Source organism: Patagioenas fasciata, chromosome 5 (assembly GCF_037038585.1).
Source record: "Patagioenas fasciata isolate bPatFas1 chromosome 5, bPatFas1.hap1, whole genome shotgun sequence".
Lineage (NCBI taxonomy): Eukaryota > Metazoa > Chordata > Aves > Columbiformes > Columbidae > Patagioenas > Patagioenas fasciata.
This window is the reverse complement of record NC_092524.1, coordinates 26,987,341-27,011,823: the sequence shown is the minus strand read 5'-3', so window position 1 is coordinate 27,011,823 and position 24,483 is coordinate 26,987,341. Positions and strand designations below refer to the sequence as shown.

Here is a 24,483-nt window from a genome sequence, read left to right as displayed (position 1 = left end):
CCACGGGTGCTGAGATCACAGTCAAGGGTTATTTTAGGACCTTGTATATATCTGGCACCAGAATGTTTTATTTTTACTGCCTGGACCTGATCCAAAGAGTACCTTGACCTTCTCAAGCCATTTCACCCCAAACTAAAACATTGTTTCTTTTTCCAGTGTTACAGTTTTTTAGAATTCAGCAGTAAAACATGTTCTTCAATCTGTCCCATTCCCAAAGCTAACCCTAAATTTAGCCACATGTTAATAAGAATTTCCAGTACTGGAATTTTTCCTAAACTAGAGCCTTATCTCATGGCCACTCATCCTTCATTCTGAATTCATTTCATTCCCATGAAAAAGAAGTTACTGAAGCCACAGAATTCTATCAACACCAACCTCCATTCATTCCCAAGGACTGGGCAAACTCCATCATCAGCGTTACTTGCCCCAACCCTCACTGCACTTGTAACTAACTCCACACACCACACACATTAAAAAAAAAAAAAAAAAAAAAATTAATTGGCTGTTAGACTTTGCTTTTTTCATTCATCACTGTGCACTGTGCTCTGCAAAACCTTCCTGCGCAAATTCTGGATAACCCTAAACCTGACACAGCATGCCAGGCTGCTCTCCTCAGCACCTCAGCATGTCTCACAGCAACAGTGTTATCTGGTCAGGCTTAGGCTAAATTACACAAATACACTCGCCACGCACAGTGCCTAACAATATTATCAAGACATTCTCTGCTTCTGTCACCAGTTAGTTCATTATAAACAGGTGAGCTTTACAGTTCTAACAAGCTTTTATTTGTCCTTGCATGGATCCTAACCATAATATTTTCTTTCCAGTGAGGTAGATTTGCTTTACTGATGAAATCTGACAACAGCAGCCGTAAGCACAAGAAGACTTCCAGGATCCTGAAACGTGCCATACTCTCAAACTGGCTGGTCCTGGGCTCTTATCCTTATGTGAAACATCTCTACATATTATAAACCAATTATGTTCCTCAACTGTAGTTCTCTCCCTGCAAACAACAGCTAGTTTCAATGCTGAATTCTAGCATGACCACACACAGAGAAGGACAGGCAGGCAGAGATTGTCACGTTAAGGAAAGAGTTGGGACTGCATTTACATGGCACTTAACTGCTGGCAGTGCTGCAAAGTTCTTACAAGGTCTTGATGGCACTAACAGGAGCACATGACAAAAGTTCTCTTAGTTGGTGAGCACAAAGGATTGAGTGGGAAGCAGTTATGCTATACATGTCACCATTGAGACAGGAGCTAGCTGACTGCCCTTTTCTACCAAGCTGATTTCAGGGTAGAGACAAGAGGCTGCTTCCTCCTCTACTTCTGCTTCACCCTTCTCTCTTTGCTATTGGAGCACAGGAGTCCTCAGCATGGCTTCTGATGAATTTGAGAGGAGAGAGATGATCTCATTACCATTTTACTGCCTATTAAAGAGTGAGACAATCCAGCTGTGGTAAAAAATAAATAGCTGTATGTAATTATGAGAATCACCAGACATCTCATTTTATGTCAGGCAAGACTATTGCCTAATAGGAAGACAATGTAATCCTGCTGTTGCCTTGCTCAGATGAGATGGCCTTCAGCTAATTAGCTCCCACTATAGCCAGACATGAAATCGCCAACTTATGATAGCCATCTGATCGGCAATGTGCTCTCTGCATCTTCTCATCACATCAAAGCTGGTGTAACCAGCTTCTTCACTGCTCTGACAAAGCGCAAGCTCCTCACTAATGACCACTGGGATGTTGAGGGAAATTTAAGAGAAAACGAGAGGGTTCCCAAATCCCAGCCACACCTCTGCTCTAAAGCCTTGACCCCTGTTAGGATGTCTTTCCACTTTTGCTCACAGCTCACCAGTGTGAGGGGATGCTTTGCAACCAAGAGCCTGCAACCCAGAGCATTTTGAAGCCAAACTTTCGTCAAGTTTTGGTACTTTACCAGTCAAAGCAGGAGTTGCTGGGGACTTCAGGAAAAGCCAGCAGGCGTGAGAAAGAACATTCAACCCAGGGTGTTACAGGAGGCAGAAGATTGTTTTCATAACATCTGCGGTGAGATTGTATAAAGCAACAGACAGACTGCCAATACTTGGAAGTACTCAAAAGGCAATTCTGGCAACCTAGTAGATTGTTTTATAAACAATTGGTTTCAAACTGATCCTGAAACTAATGGGAAAGGCAGCAGAGTCGCTTAAGGATAAAGGTGCTACAGTTTCTGTATTTGCTGCTGACTACTTTCAGCCATGCACTGAAGCACTACTGTGTCTACTCCTCTCACACTGCTGGTGAGAACTGTCATGACAAACCTCGACAGATGAAACACAGCCACCTGCCATCCTGCCTGGGCACAGATTCCTTAGAGCAGCTCTTCAGAGAAGAGCTGGGGCTGACTGCAGCTTGTCCCACTGCTCTTCATGGCCAAACCGCAGCTTGGCATTTCCTCAGCAAACCAACCTGCCTGGCCATGCCAGCTGGCTCTTGGGGCAGTATGTGACTCGTGGGCACTGCTGCGTGGGATCATTCCTCAGGATCCTTCAATTACACCTCCCTCACAAGTGGCACCTGCCCCTGCACCCTGATCCCTCCACATCTATGGCAACTTGCAGAACAGGGAAGTGAGGCCTTGGCACGGCCATGCTTGTCCTTTGCATGGCCATGCTTGTGCTTGGCAGCCTCCAAGGCTCCCGGGCACACTGGCTTCACCACCAGACAACTCCTGCTGAGCTGAGAGCAGGCCATGAGATGGGGGTCTTGCCATTGCCTTACACACTGCCCTGGGGCAAAAACTAGGTTTCCAGAAAGAACATGAATTACAGGTAATCCCCTTTCTAAATAGTCATTCAGATTTGCTAGGGCAAATGGCTACAGCTAAATGCCTGGAAATGGATCCCTACCACCTTCCCACCCAGCCTGCCCTCTGCTCCGGCTCCCTCCTGTCAGGGCAAAGCCAATGTGGCCTCCACCTGGTCCGACAGTGCCCTGGCTTCCAGGCCATGTGCCAGGGGCTTCCCCTCCTTCCCAGCCCCTGTCCCTCACCTTCCAGAGACTTCCACACTGCCCCAGCCCAGCTTGCTCACCACCTCACTCCCACAGGCTCAGACAGACCTGCCACTGGTGCATTCCCACTTAAAACCAGAAAAAACCAAACACCACCACAAACAAAAACACACAAAAACCCCAAACCCTAGAAATACCTTTGTCAGCATGTCTGACATACAAGTTGCTGGGATGTTGCCTTCTCAAGTCATTAAAGCACAGTTGTGCTGTTGGCTCACAATTACAGTTGTACCCTTTACTGACTTTACACACTGCTTGAAGAAGTTAATTCTAAGGGCATAAATAAATGAATAAATAAATATTAATACAACAGTAGCAACAGGATGCCATGATTTTTCTCCATTTAAATTTGCACCATAATATTGATGTATCACCTATTCTAGGTTTGATTTTATCTGGAGTTCCCTTTCCTCTTCCCTTCTGCAGCTGAGCAAACATCCAGTTAAACACTTGTGGTGGGAACAGCGTGTGGCACACAGATAAACAGTGCTACAGGCAGCTGGCATTACCTCAGGTGGGATTTCATGTCCAGTTCAGATCTCACTTCAAGCTGGGATTTCCCAGCTATCTCCATGGCTTTAAAACTTGAACACTGCTTTCTTCCAAACTCCATGCACTGGCTAAATAGTGCACCATTTCAAAAATAACTTCCCCAACCAGCTGTTGCATCTGCCTGTTTATTTTATAGCCCTCAATGTTTTTTCCCATGATTTTGTCTAATTCCTCTTTGAACATACACGACATTAGTAGGGGCAGCAGTGTTTCATGGTGTCTCCACCAACCTCTCCACAGCCTCACAGGACACAAGAAGGCATGTTAGCTTTCCACCAGGCAGCAACATGAAATTGGTGACACACTGCTGCCATGCAGGCACCAAAGTTGAAGGTCCTGCAAAACCGTATTCTTGTTCCTGAGTGACTACATAGGGTTCTGAGGCTCTGCCCTGCTTAAGCCCAGCTGAGTTCTGCAGCTCTGAAGGAATGCTCACAGAGGTCTACAGCAGCTGCTCCAAAATACAAAGTTCTTAGGTGTCTGTCCTCTTTTCCTAAGTAACAAGCAATAGAACAAGAGGAAATGGCCTCAAGTTGCATCAGGAGAGACTGAGATTGGATATTAGGAAAAAGTATTCACCAAAAGGGTTGTCAAGCACTGGAACAGGCTACTTGGAGAGGCGGCTGAGCCACCACCCCTGGAGGTGTTTAAAAGTTGTGTACATGTGGCACTTAGGGACACGGTTTAGTGGGGAACTTGGCAGTGTTAGGTTTAGGGTTGAACCTGATGATCTTGAAGGTCTTTTCCAACCTTAATGATTCTATGATTCTAAGGAGTGAGTCAAAAGCAGACCTGGTTTGCACATTTGTTACAGACTTCTTTACTTGAAGGGGAAGTAGCAGGCAGACCCCACTCTAATTCTACCCAGCCTAGGGACAACAGTGGTACCTTGGATAGTTTATTCTTTTTGGTTGGTTTAGTTTGCTTCACCATCCCACTTCTTTTTTCTTCAACCCTTAGATCTTCAGAAGTGCAGATTTAAAGGCAAAAAATTTACTTCTTCCTCTCAGACGCAGCCAACACTTTTGACTATTCACAAGGGGGGAAAAAAAAAAAAAAGTACCCCTCTCTCCCACCTCAGAAGACAAATACACCCTGTTGTTTGGTCACATTTAGACTATGGTTTTACAATCCTATTTTGTCCAATTCCAGGTCTTTTACACAATGTTTACTATGAGGCAACCACTAATAAAGGAGAAGAGAGAAGAAATCCCTCCATCAGAAGCTATCCAACTCTTTTCAGTCCTGTTCAAGCAGAAAGAAAAAAAACCCATAAACAAAACACATTCTGTTTTATAGGAACCTACGCCCTCTAGGGAAAAACTGCTTTGCCAAAAGAATTCCCAACCAGTGCTAACCAGAGTTAATTACAACATGGCATTAAAAGGACAACTTCTTTTCAAATACTTAAGAGCATTGTGAAACAACCTCTGCCAAAATCAAAGGTCTGCTCTTTGCTGGGTTATTGTTCCAGGCTGTCTGCAGACATCACTGCAGGAGTTATACTATTCTGACATCATTTTGCAAGTTCAGCGCCCAAAGCACATGCCTGTACTATAACATGGTCTTGACAGGACCTCACATTTCCACCCTAGTAAATCCTAAATAGTTTCCAGAAGTGCTGTGTAGAAAATACCCAAGAAGCATGCTGGGTAAGCAATTCAGATGATCACATGCTCTGGGATTCTTGCTGTCTCTGAAGAACTTCCATATGTCCAGTCCCTAACTGTAAGCAGGGCAAAAAGAAGAAAAAATCTGACGCACATTTCTCTGATCTCCAGCACTGTCACAACTGCTGTTTTGGAGTTAATTACTTGATGTCAGGGCACCCAGATCCAGAAATAACAGTAGAATGAGAACTTCCAGGGAAATTGCTTGGACAAGATGAGACAACATGGAGAAGGCTCGAGGTTCCAAACAGCAGATAATGCTAGCAAGGGTCACACGATGGCCAAGGCCTGCCACTATGTTGATGTATTGAGGATCTGGGACCCTGGGGGAGGTCTAGTTCTAATACAGGTCTGGAGCAGCAGCATGATGGCTTCACATAGGTATAAACCAATAGTTCCTAACCTGGTAAACACTCACAGAAAAAAGAGCACTATCGAGATAACCCCTGAGCTGCTGCCATTGCTCAAAGCGATGTTGTGAAGGAATGGGAGTTGCTAACATCTGGAGCCTATAGGAGAGATGGGAAATGCTCTCTGGTTTCCTGGAGATGGGACCTGTTGTGGTTACAGAAATAGGTTTCTATATTTTCTGCTTAACTCTGCATTGTTGTGGACAGACATGTCACCTCATGATGCTGCTCCTTAGTGAGAGAGGTATAGGAAAGAAGACATCAGAGAGAAATTTAATTCAAGTGTGTGCAAATACCATCATTGCAGGCTAAAGCAGGATTTTCCCCACTCAGACTCCATGCCTCTTAGAGCATCCATATACTACTTGGAACCTTATCCTTCTTTTAAACCTCTGTTTTAAATGGGCATAATATTTTGCCTGGAGAACTGAGAATACCTTTTCTCCAGATACAGAGATTTCAATATTTCCTTAATCCTGCTTCACAGAAGCCAAACAGCGCACACACACCCCAGCCAATTGTATTATTAGGAGCTTAGAAGGGAGAAACCAGAAAATTCATACCTATGAGAAGTAAGAATGTATGGCTAGGGTTACACAATCTACTTAGAAATTTCTCATGTTTGGCAGAAGAGATTCTTGCCACAAGGCAAGAAATTGCATGTACTGTACCAGCACATGCTTGCTAGAAACTGTTTATAATGGTTAAAGCACACTTCATAGCTTTACTAGTAACATTTTACTAATAGCTTTGGTTCACTAATGGCACAGCTTTTGTTAGGGACCTTTTGCCAGCTTGCAATTATTTGAAGACTTCCATGTTAGTAGATTTTACACTGACACAATTTTAGTGTCAACCTGGCTTAAGATGTCATTCAGAAATCCTGCCTGCTAACTGAGGTTTATTCTTTGTAATAAAAGGCCAAGGCTAGAGCCAAGTGTCTCAGAGGCTAATGGGTTAGAGCCAGACCATGAATAATTGAGGGTATGTTCTCCATTTATGGCACTGAGTGGCAGCAACTGGCTGTGAATACACATTTGTGGGACTCCCAGGGTCCTCAGGCTTTTCAGCAGTGAGCTCCTGTGGCTGCTGTTCCTCACCTTCCTCAACCAAGTCACAGAGTCTGATACCATCACTTGCAGTCTATCCTTCAGCAGCCACAAATCAGACTTTTCTGAAGTCTACCCAATTCAGCTTCAATTCCTGAGCAAAGTTTGCAGGGACCAGCCACACCACCACATATGGGAGAGTTACAGAGAAAAGAACAGCTGCCACATGTTACATTTGAGTATGTGCCATGCAGAAACCATCACAGGAAACAAGACATATTGTGACCTATAGGCTTACCCATACCCACTCTAACTAAGTCTATTCCTCTTCCCTTTCCAGGAGAAAAAAAAACACCTCATGGGAAGAATTACAGCAGCTTCTGAGTTGCTCATGACCACACAGAATGCGGAATGTCACCAGCTCATTACTAGGGGCTTTGCTTGAAGTTACAGGGGGGGGTCACAATTATACTCTCGCAATATTAATTATTGGCCTGGGACAGCTATATAGCAGCTTATTGGTTATGTAAAAAATGCTTCCATGTGCTGAGCTACTGCAGGGGCTGGCGCTGTGGGTTTTGAAAAGAAACACTGCAGCTCCCAAGCGGTCCAAGTGCTGTTCTGATTTCTGGTTCCAGCAGCAAACTTTTACCTCTGGAGATGAGCTGGGACCCTTGCCCAAAGAGCAGCAGCAGGTGTCTTGCTCACGAAACATCTGAGGACTTTCTTCCTGGAATCCTTTTTTAGATTAGCTTAATAAGCATCAAATGGCCCCTCATTCCTCCCATACTGACCACACAAAGGAGCTGAGGATGGAGAGAAACAGGAAAAAGCTGGGCACAGCAAAAGAAGCAGGAGGAGAAGCTCCCTGTGCTATCTTCAACTTCCAGAACTACTTGGGGCAGAAAGCTGGAAAGCAAGCATAACCCATATACAGTAGTGGAAGACATGCAACAACATATCCAACTGTGTGCTGCTCAAAGAAATGCAAGGGAAAATTATCCCTAAAAATGCCAAGCATGCAGCACAAATCGTTTACGAGGAGCATACATTTGTAATTACAAGTTATTTTAGCTACCCTGCTGCCAGGGGTAACTAGGAGCAGAAGGAAGCGATCAGTGTCATCATCTCGTCCCCCAGGGACAAGCCGAGGCTGCTGATCCTGTAGTACCCGGGGCTGAGTTTTCTTGGTGGAACACCTCCCTCCAGTGGCCAAAGGCAAGTGGTTTACACAGAGCTCGGGGAGCTCTGGGCGATGGGAACCCAAGCTGGGGACAAGCAGCAGTCCTCACCTTACCTCTTTTCTATTTCCACTTCCACATCAGGCTGAAAGAGAACCAGCAGTGCCCTTCCCTGCCGAGCAGCCATCTGGTCAGGTTTGGCAGCTTTGCCATGAAGTGTAGCCCTCTAAATTGTGAGGCCCTGTGAAAGCACTGCCACCTGATTAAAGCAGGGTGCTCTGGGAAGCCAACCAGAAAGAGGGGAGATCCCACATGGCAAAGAACCAAGCCCTCCTCAAGCACAGCCTAAATGGACAAGGTGTAGTCACGGATCGGACAGATCATCGCACCCTACTGTGAGTCCAGCATGCACTTAAGCACCTCTCGCTCCACACTTTGCTGGTCAGGGTAACTGAAGTCTTGATTTCGGACCAGCTGCCACCAGTGTTTGCAGGTAGTACTCCAGCTCCTTCTCTACAAACTTCACTCTGTTTCTCAAATGTGTATGAGGACTTAGGTCATGCTTATCACTTCCTAAAGCAACAGCTCCAGACTCCATGAGCACACTAAAGTAGGTACTCCTAAGGACAGCCATTCTAAATGGTCAGAAGCACTAACATGGAGCAGGACCTGAAGGACTTTTGGGGTCCAGCTCATATCTACTTCTCAACTGTTTAGCTGTGAGAGTCAAGAAGATTCATACCATTGCTCTATGTAGCTAAAGAGCTTTTCAAACAGTCAAGCCCCATTTTGTGGTGGCATAACCTACAAAAAAGGCTACCTCAGCTTTCTTCCTCCTCACAGCGACAAGACAGGGGCTGAGAAAAATGTCACCTTCTACAGGGCAGTATCTTCACAGTCCACATTGATCTTACATGTAGGCCTCAGAGCAGCTTTTGACAGGCCCTTTGCTACCCTGAACAAACAAGGTGTCAGTGATTCGCATGTAAGCAGAAGGGGGTGGAGAGGAAGGAAGTGCAAACCACTGCAATGCACAAGTCATAGGCAGAGACATTTTTTTTAGCAAAGTCTTTATTACAGAAATATTCACCCTCTAGACTTTTATATCTGTACATGCATTTCTTCCAGTAGGAAGATGTTGCTAAAAACAGACAAAAAACAAAAAGGAAACCCAGAATGGGTTCCTTTTTACTTGCTGCTCGGCATTGGCATGTGTAACTGAACAAGAATCTTACAAATAAGAACATATCAGAGAACAGACTTTGTGCTAAAAAAGCTAGCAAGCTTTACTGCTAAGAAGGGTGCCTTCTGCTATAGCAAAGGTCAGCTTCAAGGATCTGTGCAGGAGGGGGCAAGTGTCTCAAAAAAGCGAAGTCTTGTCAGATCTCCACGAAACACAGTTGCCCAGTTGTATCCACTCTCCCAAATCACTGCTGTGTCTAGAGATAAAGACAGAGCAGGGACCCACTGCTGGAGCCCTGATCCCCTGCACGAGCCTTTCTTCCCAGAAGGAAAACTGAGTAGGTAGCAAAGCGACCCCTTTGAACTGCTACTAGGGTTATTCCTACCAGACCACCCCAACAAGAGACAGTCCTGGGACCACTGCTGTAAGGCAAAGGCTCTCTCACCAAGTACCTTGTATTGGGTCTTGGCCAAGGACCATCCACTTCTCTCTCATACAGTTTCCTGCTCTCATGGTGTTTACAGGCATGTGCAACTGCGGGAAACCTGTTGTGCCCAAGCCACCTCTAAAACCAAGGATTTGCACCCAGCTCCCTTTTCTAAGAAGCTGAGGCAGTTTTTCATATATATTTCCTACTTCTGCTCTACATCACTCCTTGCTGCTGGTCACTGGCTGAATAGAGCAAACAGCCCAGCCGTTAAATACAGAAGCCACCCAACCTGCACGACTGCAGAACCAGCTACTTATCTGCTGCAATGCTTACACTCAAGACAGCTCAGGATGCAGCCATGGTTCCTAGCCACAGTGGAGTCAGAAGATTGGACAACTGAAATAAAAGCAACTTATCCTCGCATCCGAACTACAGAACCTAAACTGGGCACTGGTAGGAGTGATATCTTCAATACACAGCATCAGCAATCCAGTCAGATCCCTCCATGTTCATAGTTAAAAACCACAGCTAACAAGTTTTATGTTCATAAAGGGGGCAGGGGAAGAATCAAGTTAATCATAGCCTCTATAAAAGTTAGCAACCCACAAATACAACCAGCAAAGCCAGCCTGTTTCTGAAGTGCCTCCAAGCTGACAGGAGCCAGCAAAGCAGTGCTGGGAGGGAGAGGAAGAAGTAAAGAGGCAAGTGGGAGAAACATGTAAGTGTCAAATCCAGGACCCAAGGGACACATTCCAGAAGCAGCTGAGCACCACCACCACAATCTGTCAGGCCACACTTGGAACAGGAAGGCTTGGCTCCCTCCTGGTGGCTTCTCATCACGCTTGAAGAGCTCTGCTGAAGGCAAGGCATAGCTGACTCCAGAAGCAGAAGCAAATATGACAGTAGCGCTCAATACTTCATATAAGAGCCTAGGCTGGAAGATGCACAGCAGGAGCTGAATCAGGTTAACTGCAAGGGAGAAGAAGGCCTATAAAGCACGACTAGTTACCACCACAAGTCAGTGAAGTAGGTGAAGCTACTAAAGCACTGGAATCTGAACAGCAATCCTGGCTTGTGGGACAAAGAGATAGGACTCCTGGAGGTAGGGGAAAAGATATGTGGAAGAATAATGAGGGGGAGAGGAGTTACTGTGTGTTAGGCCCAGTGGGTTTTAGAATGGAGATATGAATAGTATTGTTTAACATGAAGCAGGCAGTAAAAGCATTGTCCCCTCAGGTTAATCGGTGTCTCATGTGATATGAGACAATTAAGTTCAGCTTCTTGAAGTAGAAGTAATCCAGAGGCAGGATGCAGGAGGCCTAAGGGCCCTATTGCCAGAAGATCAGGCTGTATTGCAGCTCTAACAGTTCTTAGCAGAGTGGTATCAGAAATGAGATGTCACAGGAATAATGGTCAATGGTTGGATAGTCTGGGTATGAGGCAGGAATGTTCTGTTTGCTCCTTTCTCTGTGGTGCTGTAGCTCTGGAGTCTGTCAACTCAAGACTTGGGCACTTTGGTGTAGTCTTCGCTGTGTATGTTCTTGCAGAGTGAAATGGACAGTATCATCCCCAGCAGCTGGAATAAATTAGGAAGAATGGGAACAAAATCAGCAACCAGACAGATAATAACGTGAGAAGAAAGGGTGGTGCAGGGGAGCATAATACAGTGGTCTCCTTTTAATGGCACCATACAAGTGAGCAGAGGTGGTCCCCAATGCAAGGAAAATGCAATAATCATGATGACAAAAAAATTTGCTGCAAAAAGATGTGCCTTCATCTGCAATCTATGTTATGGCCCTTTTTAAGGCACAAGAGGCATCTCACTAGTGTGATGTTGCTTTTCTCATTCTTCGTGGTTACAGACACAGTGAATTGCTAAGTGTGAGACACAGTGGCAGGAAACACAAGTAGAGAGGACTTCATCCAATTTTGAATCCAACCAATCAAAGCAGCAGTTCAGAGCTCCAGGTAGACACAACTGAGAACTACACCTGAACTGCCATTAAACCAGGTGCCTATTACTTGTACAAATAGTTTTACCTTTAAAAGAGTCTGCATGTTAAGAAAGTACCAGTTCACATGAGGGAGTGACTTACCTCTATAACAGCAACACCGGTGCAGACCCCAAGAATGACACCAAGGTTGTCCTTCAACCACTTCTCTACGCCATCCATGCATCCCTATTGAGGAAACAAGGTTGCAAGGGAAAGAAGGAAAATTCTAAATATCTCAAGACTGAAAATCCAGAACACATTTCCTTGTGCATACAGAGATTATCCCAATTACATGCTATACCAAGTTTCACAGTAGCTTTAGCAGAAAACGGCAGGATCCCTGTCCCTCCTTTCCCCATTTCCACAGGTACTTCAAGCAATGCTGACATGAAAACAGTGCTTGAAATGATTCCCAGAGGAACGAAGACACGGCAACTTCAGTAGAAGCTTCACAGAGCCCAGACATACCCACTCACCTGCTCATGAACAGGCCAATCAGCATATGTTGCAGTGCCGTTGACAGAGACATCCAGATTACAGAAACCGCTGTCTACCTGAAAGTCCTTGGAACTATTGGAGCAGGAGCAGGGATAGGCAGTCATGCTTTGGTTGATAAGAACCTTATTGTTTTCCCAGTCCTTTGCTCCACTCCAGCCACAGCAGGCGATCTAATAAGCAGAGAGAGATCATCATGGTCTTACACTTTGCACTAGTAACATACTGCATGTGAAAACAAACAGGCAGTGGAGGTAGCAGTACACAGGAGCTCTCCACGTAACAACAGTCAGACCATATAGTTGGCATGAATTAGTTATATTAGAACATCACCCTGGTTACCAGATGATAACCTATGCATAGGACCATCCAGAAGACGGGGGCACTATTTTCCTACTAAAGAATCACTCTGCTAGCAAGACAAGTGTTAAAGTGCCACTTTTAGTAGACTTTGAGCATAGTAGACTATAATGTGCATGGGTCATCCACAAAGTTCTATCACACCAGTCATGCTAGAATATGAATCCTTCACACGTCTTACCGCGTGAGGCCTAGATTACTCAGATTTCAGTGGGCCATGCAGCTTGGCATCAATTCTACAGAGTGTAACTGTGATCAGTTTTTTGCAAACTAAATACTAGCAAACCTCATCTTATCTCCAGGTGACAATGCTGAACAGAAATAAAAGTACAAAACAGATGTTGCTGGTGGGTCAGCTGTAGGAGGACAACTGTCCTGTGTGACACATTTAGAGATTTTTTTCAGTCCCTCCAGTTCATTGCCAGCAGATTGATTTGGTGAGGGAGAAGCAAGGCAGGCAAGACATTAATGTGTTGAGAAGACATCCCCTGTATTCAAAGACATCTCAAAAGGATTAGCACCTAGTCTTCAACTAGCAATGCCATTTCTATAGGTTTAAAAGCTAAAACTTTTTTTTTTTTTTTTTAGTAGCACCATTTTCTGAGAATGCACGAAGCAGGAACTTTTCATTTTCCAGTTCCCAACTGCAAGGTACCACTGCTCTGAGCTGTGGCCCCCAAGGGACACCAGCAGCCACCACACGATGGCGTTGACATGCTGTTGAGCCCCAGTGAGCCACCATGAGTTTGTGCCCACCTGGCTGCAGTTGTGACTGGCTGGAAGATGGGATGAGGAAAGTTTTCCATTCGAAGAAACATTTACATTCCTGTACAGCCACATGATAAAACTGCATTTGCTGGAGGGGAAAGCACATCAGGAAGTCCAGACAAGGCTAAGATTTTATCTTACGCATGGATCCCAGCACTTGCATAGTGGTACAGAGCAGAAATGCTATCAAACTTGATGTGGAAGTTTAGGGAAAATCTCCCTCTGCTCAGAAAGGAAACAATATTTCAGTCTGACATAAGAGACATGAGAGCAGAGCTACAAACAGCTGAACAGCCACATCAGGACAAGCATTTAATTTCTAAACAAGTTCTGAAGATCCAGCCTCCAGAAGGAACTACCTCACTGAGGTTTGGGATTTAACTCCAAGACTGGTCTACAGAACACCCATCCCCTTTCAAATACTAACTCTAGTGTATGAGAGGAATTAGACACCTAACACTTGGACTTCTCCACCTCTACAAAGCCTTTTTCTTTTATTTCAACATAAAAGAAGGGCTCAAGCAGGATCCCCTCTCCACAGTAGACTCAGCCTTCTCTTGAGTCCACTAGCAAGGAGATGCAACTACAGTGATAAAACATAACTAAATAATTCTCCTTCCAAGGATGAGAAATATGGCAAGTCAGTGTTTTGTAGACCAAAGAACAGACAGAAGAAAAATCCTGTTACTTGTACTTACTACACACCAGTCCCATGCTGGGCATATATTTAACCACAACAGCCAGTCAGCTCTCAAGCTTGTGGTTTGGCAGTAAACAGCTATCATAGCTCCAGTGTGCCTGAACACTGAACTAGTTGCTCAAGCACTGACCCAGTTGCTCAAGCGCTGACCCTGATGTTCAAACAGAAACCATGGGTGGTTGGATGGCTGCCAAGAACATGGACACTTGCAGCAGAGCCATCACAATAAGCAACACGCACCAAGTAGCAAGGCAGGCAGCGCGGCTGACTTGCGTGGCAATAAGAATAGGGACTTGACTTGCTACAAAAATAGCATGAACTGTGGCTTTTACACATGCTAATATTCTGAAGGCCCTTCAGACAAAGAGAAGTGTTGGGGTGCCATTTGATAGGCCAAATACATTAGGCTACGGAGCCAAGACTAGGTAGTTCTAATAGCCAGTGTGCAGGAATGGTTCAGGGTCTTACCTAGGAATACCAAGCGAGACCGTTTCCTAGTATGCACGCACCAAACCTCACAGGCAACTTTGTAGATCAGCTAGAACAATGTGCTACAGCACTGTCCCTTGCAATTCCTGCTTCCCTGTCCTCAGCCTAGTCTAAAAGGCTATTTACTGCACTGACAAATAGCAACATCTGCCTCTTGCTGCCCTCTGTGACTCACCTGTGTTTGCACATAGTCCCACGCGTCTTGTAAATTCCTCTCATCATCTTTCAAAGGGTCGTAATTTTCAATCAGAGTTGCGATTATGTGTGACAACTCATCTTTCAGCTGGCAAGGAAAAGAGGCAGGAGAATTAAATTAGTTGATTCCTTGTAGTCTCTTCTTTGAGTCTTAGGGTACATAATACCCCTCTCTACCACCTGTGTTATTCCTGCTGTGGGTGAACCTTCCCCATAGTGCAGAAAAACAGGGGCTCATCATTGTGATGTGTGAAAACATTTTGCTTTGCTCTAGCTTCAGTAAATGGGTCTAGAGCAGAGGCAAACTACAGACAGAGGCTACAAGCCCTGAAAAAAAAAAAAAAAACCAACCAAAAAACACCACACAATAAAAAAGCAAACCAAAATGGAATGGACAGTAGCTTTTGCCTAACCTTCTCGCACTCCCACAATACAGCTATTTTTAAGTTACAGCAAAAAGACAGCTAGAACCATGACTAAAATATTTGGAAAACTAGCATTTAATTGGCACACAAAGCAAAGCTTAAAGGAAAAAAAAGCAACCAGGCACTTACAAATCCCCCAGACTGACCTGTAAATACCTTACTCTGCAGTCTTGTCTATGCTTTTGAGAGAAGGCAATAAATACAACCAAAAGGATGAAATACAGAATTGGTGTACCAAGATAAAGTCCCACTATGATGATCAGATGGCATTTGTTGCTAAGAAAGTCTTTTTCCAGGCAGAAGTCAACCCAACAAATCCACCCTAGTTTTCAATGTTGCATGGCCTGCCGCTGTGTAAGAGGGAAGTTATTCTAAGGAAAATGAGTTAATTCTAGGTCACCATTTCCTCCACCAATCAGTTTCTTCTCAAGCTTATGAAGACTGTTACTCAGGTTGCTCAGAAGTTAGGAGTTGGAATAAAGTCCTTTCTTTATTAAGTACAGCACTGTGGTTGTTACAGTGTTGATGGGAAGCACATTTGATACACAGAGAAGTTCAGATATCAGACCGAGCAATCACGCATCCCTTTAAGATCAGAACAGAAAGGAAAATAAAGTTAACTGACAAGAAACCAAAGTTGTTGAGTCCTGGTGTTATAATATATGGAGGACAACTGGATATGTACCACAGAAAAACTTTGAACACTTGATGGCCACAAAACAAACAAAAAATCCTATAGGCTCTGGTGGCCCCAAGTGAGAACAGAAGGAGTCTTAGTATGCACCAGGAAAATCCTTCCAGGAGACAGAGGAAAGTAGTAAAACAGTTGTTCAAAGCACAAACTGTATCTCTTCAGAAATGTTAGATGCAGCTTTGGTCACTTAAAAAAGCTAAGTGCAAAAAGTAACAAGTACAGATGAGGTGATATATACAGCCTCAGTCTTGAAGGGAAGGCAAACCAGCAGCTTTGCTATGCAATGCAACAGCCAAAGCACCAGCACTTCCCAGCAAGTCGTTGCCCAGGCACAGAGAAGGGCTGCAAACCTGATGAGCCATAAGGAAACAGAGCTGGGTACGGTTATCCTGGTAACACGGAGGCCTGAATGACTGCTGCCTGCCCCAGATGAGACAGAGGTCAAAAATAAGTGCAAGCTCGAGGACAACACTGCCTTAAACACTCACAGGTAACATATTTCTAACCTTGTGCTATAAAAGAGATGCTGGTCTAGAGTCTCAGTCACTGAAGTTCATTTCCACCACTCAGGGAAGGCCCGAGTCGCTCTGCTCCTCTGTGCAGCTGGGTTTCTGACATACAGCTGGCGGAAACTGTCCTTTTTCACCAGGCATTGACCAGCCTCTCCCCAGACTCCTACAACTGCTGCTTCTACAGTAAGACATGTGGACTACAACTATCTAAATTGCTCATTAACAGTCTTACCACAAAGCTCAGGTGCATAAAATGATCCCTTCACCCCCATTCTTTATCCAGAGATATTTACAACACCTTTCAGTTTGATGAGAGGTGCAAGCTACCACCCAGCAGACTCCTTCACCTTCCTCCCACCTCCTTCTGAAGCTTTTCTGTCCTGGTTTTGGTTGGGATAGAGTTAATTTTCTTCCTAGTAGCTGGTGTAGTGCTGGGGTTTTTTTGATTGAGAACAAGAATAATGTTGATAATACACTGATGTTTCAGTTGTTGTTAAGTAGTAAAGGATTTTTTGGCTTCTCACACCATACCAGGTACACAAAAAGCTGGGAGTGGGCACAGCCAGGACAGCTGACCCAAACTGGCCAAAGAGATATTCCATACCATATGATGTCACACTCAGTATACAATTCTGGGGGAAGCTGGCCAGGGGAACTGCTGCTTGGGGACAGTCAATTACTTGGTGGTGAACAATTGCATTGTGCATCACTTGTTTTGTATATTCTTTTATTATTATTATTTTTTCTCTTCCTCTGCTGTCCTATTAAACTGTGTTTATCTCAAACTAGGAGTTTTACTTTCTTTTTTTCCCATTCTCCCATCCCACTCAGGAGGAGGGGAGCAATCTGCTGTGTGGTGCTTAGTTGCTGGCTGGGGCTAAACCGTGACATCTTCTCAGCCAGCTAGTACATGACAATAGGTGTAATTGCTAAGGACAGATCCAGATCACAAGACGTTGGAGAGAAGTGTCATTAGACTGCTTGAGCGATGGGATCAGCCTGAGCACTGGGATGCTCCCATCCTACGTACTACCTTTTTGTCTGTGGTGCTACAGCATATTTCGGATCAGTGGAAATGGGTTTTCCCTTTCCTTTTACTGTTAAACATTGCAAATGACCACGGCAAATCCAGGGACACCCAGCAAGAGGAAGCAGTGCCTACTGCTACAGAGAAGCTTCTCTACATCAGCAACTCTTCCTCCTGGGAAAACAGCAGCTCAGCTCACTGGGATCAGCTACGTCAGCCCAGACAGATGGGAGCTGCATGATCTTTCTTCTCATGATGTGTAGATCTTCCCCTTTTAATTACTTGGCTTCCCCTTTTCCTTCCCTTCAAATCAAGGCAGCCTGACCTGGTTCTCACTAATGAGATTGGCCTTGGCTGCTGCCATAAGCCTTATCAGTTACTGAACCTCTGTGTTCCCACCCTTGCCCCCCTGCACACTGCTGCTCCACATGTAAGGAGAACTAGTTTGTTGTCCTGCCCATCTGGCCCCTTAGCTATTAGGCCGGTGAAGCCTAGGGTCACTTCTGCAAGAATCCCAGGCAGTGCCTGTGTTCTCTATCCCAGGACCCCACCACAAGCAGAGACAGGGCCTGAACTAGATGTCCCCAGTCACTGCTGCATAGGGAAGCTGCATCTCTGCTCCACCTCTACCCTTACATGAGAACAGGCAAGAAATCTTACAAATGGCCCTGGTTCCCAAAAGTGGGGCATTTCAGTTAAAGAAAAACTCAGGCATTCTTAGGTGTTTCAGACAGTAACTGAAGAAAGGGGACATATTACACAAACAATAGTTCAGCTCTGGAGAGTACACACAGGCAGCTTGTCCACAGGTTTCCCTGGCAGAGCAGCCCAATGGGGAAACACAGGCACATGGAGCTGATCACCCTTCTGCACTTGGCAGAGGAAAACTGAAAGAGCAACAAGCTAGAAAGGCATATTGAACACTTAGGCAGGCTTTCAACAACTTCATCCTTTCAAGGCCTGTCAGCTGGGGAAAGGTGAACACCAGAAGCAACAGCATACATCTTTCATTCCAGTCTCTAAATGAATCATGCAGGCTTCTTCCACTGTCAGACACCACTGGTCATTTCTCCTGTCCCTCTGTCCAAGACTCAAGCTAGATCATTCCCCCAGCATTTCATAGAATAGAATACCAGGTTGGGATGGACCACAAGGATCATCTGGTCCAACCTTTCTTGGTAAAAGCACAGTTTAGACAAGATGGTCCAACCCTGTCCAGCTGAACCTTAAAGGTGTCTGATGGTGGGGAATTCACCACTTCCCTAGGGAGATTATTCCAATGACTGATTGTTCTCATAGTGAAAAATTCTCCTCTTGCATCCAATCGGAATCTCCCCAGGAACAATTTGTTCTCATTGCCCCTCTTCCTTTCCATGTGATTCCTGAAAAGGGAATCTCCCTGTTCTGTGTAGCTGCCCTTTAAATACTGGAACATGGTGATGAGGTCTCCCCTGAGCCTTCTTTTCTCAAGGCTGAACAAGCCCAGTTCTCTCAGCCTTTCCACATACAGCAGCTTCCCAGCCCTTTGATCATCTTTGTGGCCGTTCTCTGGACCCTCTCCAATCTGTCCACATCTTTTTTGTATAGTGGAGACCAAAACTGAAAACAGTATTCCAGGTGTGGCCTGACAAGCGCCGAGTTTTATTAGCAGCTAGTCTGCAAACAAAAAAAGGTTCAAAAAAACAGGAGGGGGTTTTCACCCCACTAGTTACTCCTGATTCTGAAACTAATGCATAGTCCGTAGCCCCAGGCAAGTCACTGCACACAATCACTCTGGCCTGTTTGCAGCAAACAATAACCAGCAAGTAGGGCAATTCCCAGAAGACCACTGCTCTCCTTGGCTCAAGGCAGAGAACTGCAGAGAACTGTGTGAAGCAGGCCAAGAGAGACCTTGCTCAGGCTCTCACATGTTCGTGACCCACTAGATGTAGGTGAGCACCAACATTCAGCTCACAAAGCAGAACACCATTTGCAACATCCGTGACATTACTGTTTTCTTGTCCCTAAAAAACCCCACCCCACCACATAGTTTCAGTCACCAACAGATGTAGGGAAATGGATGTTGCTTAATGCCCTCCCAGCAGTACTGGGAGTACTGAAGGGGCATTCCTCTAGCAATACCCATGGGAGAGGCAAAGCAGCAGCCTTGCTGTCACACACACAGCCTTTTACAGTTAAACTAACCCTATTTCAGCATATTTTCAGGTGTCAGGGGTGAGGAAGGATTTCGACAAGTAAAAGAAAGCTATTCCTCCCCCCCCACCCCCAAAAAAAAAAAAAAATTAAAAAAAATAAATTTAATCTGTTCAGTAGCTACTAATCACAAAAAGGGCAGAAAGGGCAGGTGGAGAGGAGTACAAGAATCCTGTCTACTCTCCTGCAGTGCAGAAATAAATACTTCAGTTACAAGAAGCGCAGGAGCGAGTATCACCCTGCTGCATTATGGATCCAAGATAATTTTATCCTCCAGTCTTGCTGTTCCTTGTTTTGTATGTAACCAGGTTCATGAAGTCAGAAAGAAATAAACAAACACAAAGAACACAATAGACATCTAGGGACTGGATCCTGAGCAGTTTTCAGTTTGCTTCACTGTGCTCCGAGTTGCCCTGGCATGACGCACATCAAGTGAAGCAGAGCGACATGCATCACTGAAGCACAGCCACAAACCAGTGTGTGGGAGGTTTCAGCTGAGACCTTGCTGAAACAGTTTTTCTTAGTGCTCTAGGCAGGTACTTCAGATGATCCCTAAAGTAGAAGGGCTCTAGAAGAGGTTTTCAATAAGTCTTGCTCACTGAGGATGGAACAGAAGCATTTGTTCAAAGCCTAGCTTCCCCTACCATTCTGCTGGATCTGTACAGTGACGAACTCAGCCACATTACCTCCAAGTGCTGTCCAGAATAACCCTCAGTACTTTTATTCTCTCCCTGGTCTGACTGAGGTTCAAATTAAGAACTACAGCTTGGAAGCTGGAGTTTTCTAGAGTAGAGTGACAGCTGGAAGAGAAATACCAACAGAGGTATGGAATTTCATGGTTTGAAAAGTCACATTTGCCCATTGCAGTGGAATGCCCAACCCCGCTCCTCCTCCTCTGCATTAGTCAGAGCTCTTTGTTGAGAATCAGCAGCTTGTTTAAAGCTGTAATGTTACGCACCAGCTAGCCAACATTTCAGTTTCTCCTTCAGCTCCAGCCAGCCTGGCAAACAAGCTGCACTCACACCAGATTTGCCAAGGAATGCAGTCAGCAGCTGTTCACGGTCACCACAGCCACTTGCACAAAGCTCATATCAGTGATGCTGGGGGCAGGCACCTTCCCCCTGCCCCCAGACTTCACCACCAGGCCCCATCCACAACTTCCTCAATCACCTGCTTTCTGTGATCACCTAGCAGGAAGGTTGGCTCAGGAGAAGCAAGCACAGTTGTACAGTAGTACAGATATACAGTTCTGTGACAGGGTTACCCACAACAGGCACCAGAAATACGCATACCAGGACAGAATCCAGCCGGGATCCCACAGTTACAACTTGTTCCCACTGCATGAATGTGGCTCCCAGTTCAGCTGTCAAACAGCTGGAGGCCTGACCAGGCACTGTCCTGGCCAGGGAACCTATAGCCAGGATCAGCTGTTGCAATGCACTTAAGTAGCTCAAAAGTTATTCCCTTTACACTATTGGAGCTCTAGAAGCACACACTGTGAAACTGCATTCCTGACAAAGAGATCCACTTCAAAATGTTGAACCACTTGGCTTCAAGCTCAAACTGTAGTACAGGAACTGTGACGTACTTGGGTTTGCTCTTCAGGAAAGAGGACAGCTCTTCCAAGGAGAGTTTTACATACAAATGCCGAAGGACTGAAAGGACAGAACAGCAAGACACAAGGAGGGAGGCCAGTCCCAACAGCAGTCACTCAGGCTAGTAAACCCCCAGTGATGGCAACACGGCAGTAACCCCTACTACTACAAGCCCAAATAATAGTTTGCAGCAGGATCAGGAGGAACTGTGCTCAAAAGCCTAGCAAGAATTGCTTCTTACTGTTCCCACTACCCAAAAATGAAGTCTACATAGAATAATCTCAGTTGGAAGAGACCCTATGATTCTATGAAACGGATTCATAATACTTGAGAAAGTAGCACTACTGAGGCTGGCAGGTACAGAAGAAACAAACTGTACAGCAAAGCTGCTGAGCTGGGGTAGAGGAAAGAAGAATCCAGTTATGCTTGCTAATGGCATAGTCCAATTTGGAAGAACAAACTGTCAGGTGTCTCCTGTTCCTCCAAACCAAGGCCAAGGAGAACATGCAAAGTAAGAAACACTTACTGTTTCCTTCTGGAAGTAGATGACCAGTCCAGCAGCAACCTGAGTTATGAGAATTACCATCAGGCAGGTGAAGTACTGGAAACAAAAGAGAATAGATTGTCACTATCAGCCTGTAGAAAGGTCTGTACATAACAGCAGAAGTTTTAGTAAGATTTCATATTCAGAAGAAGTCACGACATTGAGCCATCACCTTTGCCTGCAAAAACGCTCTGCTCTCAACAATGCTGTCCCCAGTAAAAGGCTTAAGTATGAGCACCGATATCAGACCAGTGCACTTCAGCACTTCTTCCATCAGATCAACAGGAAGACTTCAGGAGGGAGAGAGTTTACAAGCAGTTACTACCATTACATTAGATGTTCCTAATGCCAGGACACACAGTGTGGCCATACTTGGTTTCCTATACACGTGTGCTCTGAATAAGCAGGAGTCAAGTGGCAGCTAAGGTTTATCAAGCTGTTGCCATCTCATCCATCACAGCCACAAAATTTCCTACAGATGAACCATTTGAACAGAGGTCCTGACATACAGGACATTCCTAGTCAAGTCTCTCTCAACTCTTGCACTTTCCACAGAAGTTGAAATTTGCAGCACAGCAGGACACTGTCACTATTCCTCTTCTCTCTCACTGCCTTTGATACTGGTTCCTTGCACCGAGAGCACAAGGCCAACTGGGAAGTTGAGGTGGTAGGACAAGGTACTGAGTCACCTGGGACATCTCACCTTAGTTGGCAGTCCTCAACCCACTGTTTGTAGGAAGTGGCAGTGGTGTTCTCTTTAATTTCACAGAGTTATTAGCTCATAATCAGTAATGCCTGAGGAAGCACTGCTGTAGCCTGTTTAATGCTGAAGAATTTAATGTGTGCAAATTAAAAACTGGATCTAAGTTAACCTAGCAGAAGTACTAGGAGAACCGAGCCCCAGCTACAATCCAACAGATATTTTGCAGGAGAGACATTAAAGGGTGGATCTAAAACATAGCATGAATTCTCTCACCAGACCCAAGAGACATCGGATTTCATTGACGGCTCCAAGACAGCCCAGGAACCCCATCAGCATGGTCAGAGCCCCAACACCAATGAGGATGTACGCAGCAGTCTTCAGGGAGGGAGATGACAGCTCTGTAGGGGCCAGGAGAAGAACAAAGTTAGCTACTGGCAAAAACTACATCAGCCATCACCATTCAGAGAACTTCCTTCATATCTACTTATAATAGTGCGTTGTCCTCTACAAAGGGACCGCACAGAGGCTTGCTGAACATGGGGACAGAAGGCTGATTCTGAGTTTTTTTCTGATAAGACTTTCAAGGCCAACCTGCAGGTCTCCATTATATGAGTCTGGAAGACTCAAGGTCACTCCAAACAAATGAACCTTGTTTGGAGAAAGTTAGCTGCTTACTGGATTTTTAACTCCCTCATGAATGCACTCTGAGTGAGAGTAAGATAAGTATGTTCTACTCCAGAACTATTGCCTGTTTGCTTCAATTCCCTTTGCTATCTTCAGGGAAGCTTTTTTTCAAGTCCTAAAAACCCTTTTTGGTTTGGCTTTTCACTCTAATGCACTATTCCTTGTTCCAGCCATTCTGTTTTCACTTTTACACTTAAAATCAACAGTGGGACACACAAAGTCCATGGAGTGAAACATGATGCAAGAGCTACAGGTAGTGTTGAGCACAGATGATGGGACAGGTTGGTGTTGAATGGCTTGTGGCCAGGCACTCACTGCAGGTTGTTGCAGCACCTGTGTATGACCTCCTGCATATAGATACTATTCCAAGATCAAAACAGATATCATGCCCAAATTAGCTACTTTTAGGTAACCTTCTAGCTATCTCTTGCTCTCATGTCTGGAATGACTGTACTCTTGAACACTCAACGGTTTTTTCAACCAAATTTAGTGAGTATTACTTCAGACATGCTGGTGTTGTCAGTCCTCTCCTCTCAACATTTAGTACTGCAAGCAACAGAAGAAACAAGCTCTTACATCTGGGTTGGTGACAGGACTATTTCTTGCAGAACAGGATTGGAGGAAGCAAGCATTACGGCATTAATGTTGATGAGATACTCTGTCTAGAAATAGTAACCAGAAACCTCATTTATCATTCAGAGACATTCTTAAACCTACATGCTGCACAGCATAGGGGAATTCTGGATGTCCAGTGATTAATGAAAATAATGTTCCTAGAGCTCAGTGTTTAGTTTCCTGGACAGAAGTCCCAGGAGGCAAGCTTCCTCTGAGCTCCTCCTAAAATACGTTAGGTGTTGACACTGCAAAGCATTTACTGAAGTAGCAGCCTTACAGGAGTGGCCTTCACAAGACTACACTATTCACTCCCCCAGAACCTGTTCAGCCATCACACGAGCATTCAAGTGCCCCAGCTGCAGAATCCCCACAGTGCTAGAAAGCAGTTGCTTAGTCAACTTCTCATTAGAAGTAAGAAAAAAGTATTCCCAACTCAAAAGCCATTCAGAGAAGTGTGACAAAGGGACAGGAGCCATGCTTGCACTTCTCATCCACAATACATCTTGTCTTCTGCAATACATCTTGTCTTGCAAGAGAAGGTTCTTCTGGCAAAATGACTCCTGCTCTGTTTGCTGTCACTCCGTGTTTTCCCCTGTGCTGGGCAGGAGGCCAAGCAAATACAACAGGCTCCTTGGCAGCGTCTGGAGTGCCCTGCTGTGCTGTGCTGGGTTCCCTCCCTGACGTCCAGGTTACTAAAGCAGAGGGAAAGAGGGGCAAGGCATGGGAAAGGAAATGAGGGGGCAGGGAGAAGGAACTGATGCTGGAAATCTCCAGGAAGGAAGCTAAATCCTTAAATGCTCTGTTAGCAGAGATTGTGGGTAAAATGGGAAGAAGCAAAGCCAAGCTCAGGGACTTTATACATCTGCAAGTACATCTTCAGTAAAGCCCATCAGCCCGGGGGAACATCTGCTGGCCCACTGGTGCCTAACACTGACTGTGAAGGGGTGCTGCAAATA

The 24,483-nt window shown here is 45.1% G+C and overlaps 1 protein-coding gene across 2 annotated transcripts in view; it reads right to left on the bottom strand.

Moving 5' to 3' along the window:
• Positions 1-4,407: 4,407 nt before the first annotated feature.
• Positions 4,408-24,483, bottom strand: part of CD82 (CD82 molecule) — a 46,865-nt gene continuing 26,789 nt past the window's right edge. For both annotated transcript variants that reach the window (XM_065839473.2, XM_065839474.2), the window contains 6 exons: positions 22,502-22,626; positions 21,508-21,582; positions 14,516-14,623; positions 12,005-12,196; positions 11,631-11,714; positions 4,408-11,110 (listed from right to left, as the gene is read on the bottom strand). In XM_065839473.2, coding sequence (XP_065695545.1) covers positions 11,033-11,110; positions 11,631-11,714; positions 12,005-12,196; positions 14,516-14,623; positions 21,508-21,582; positions 22,502-22,626 — 662 coding nt within the window. In that variant the 3' untranslated portion in view covers positions 4,408-11,032. The remainder of the gene's footprint in view (positions 11,111-11,630; positions 11,715-12,004; positions 12,197-14,515; positions 14,624-21,507; positions 21,583-22,501; positions 22,627-24,483) is intronic.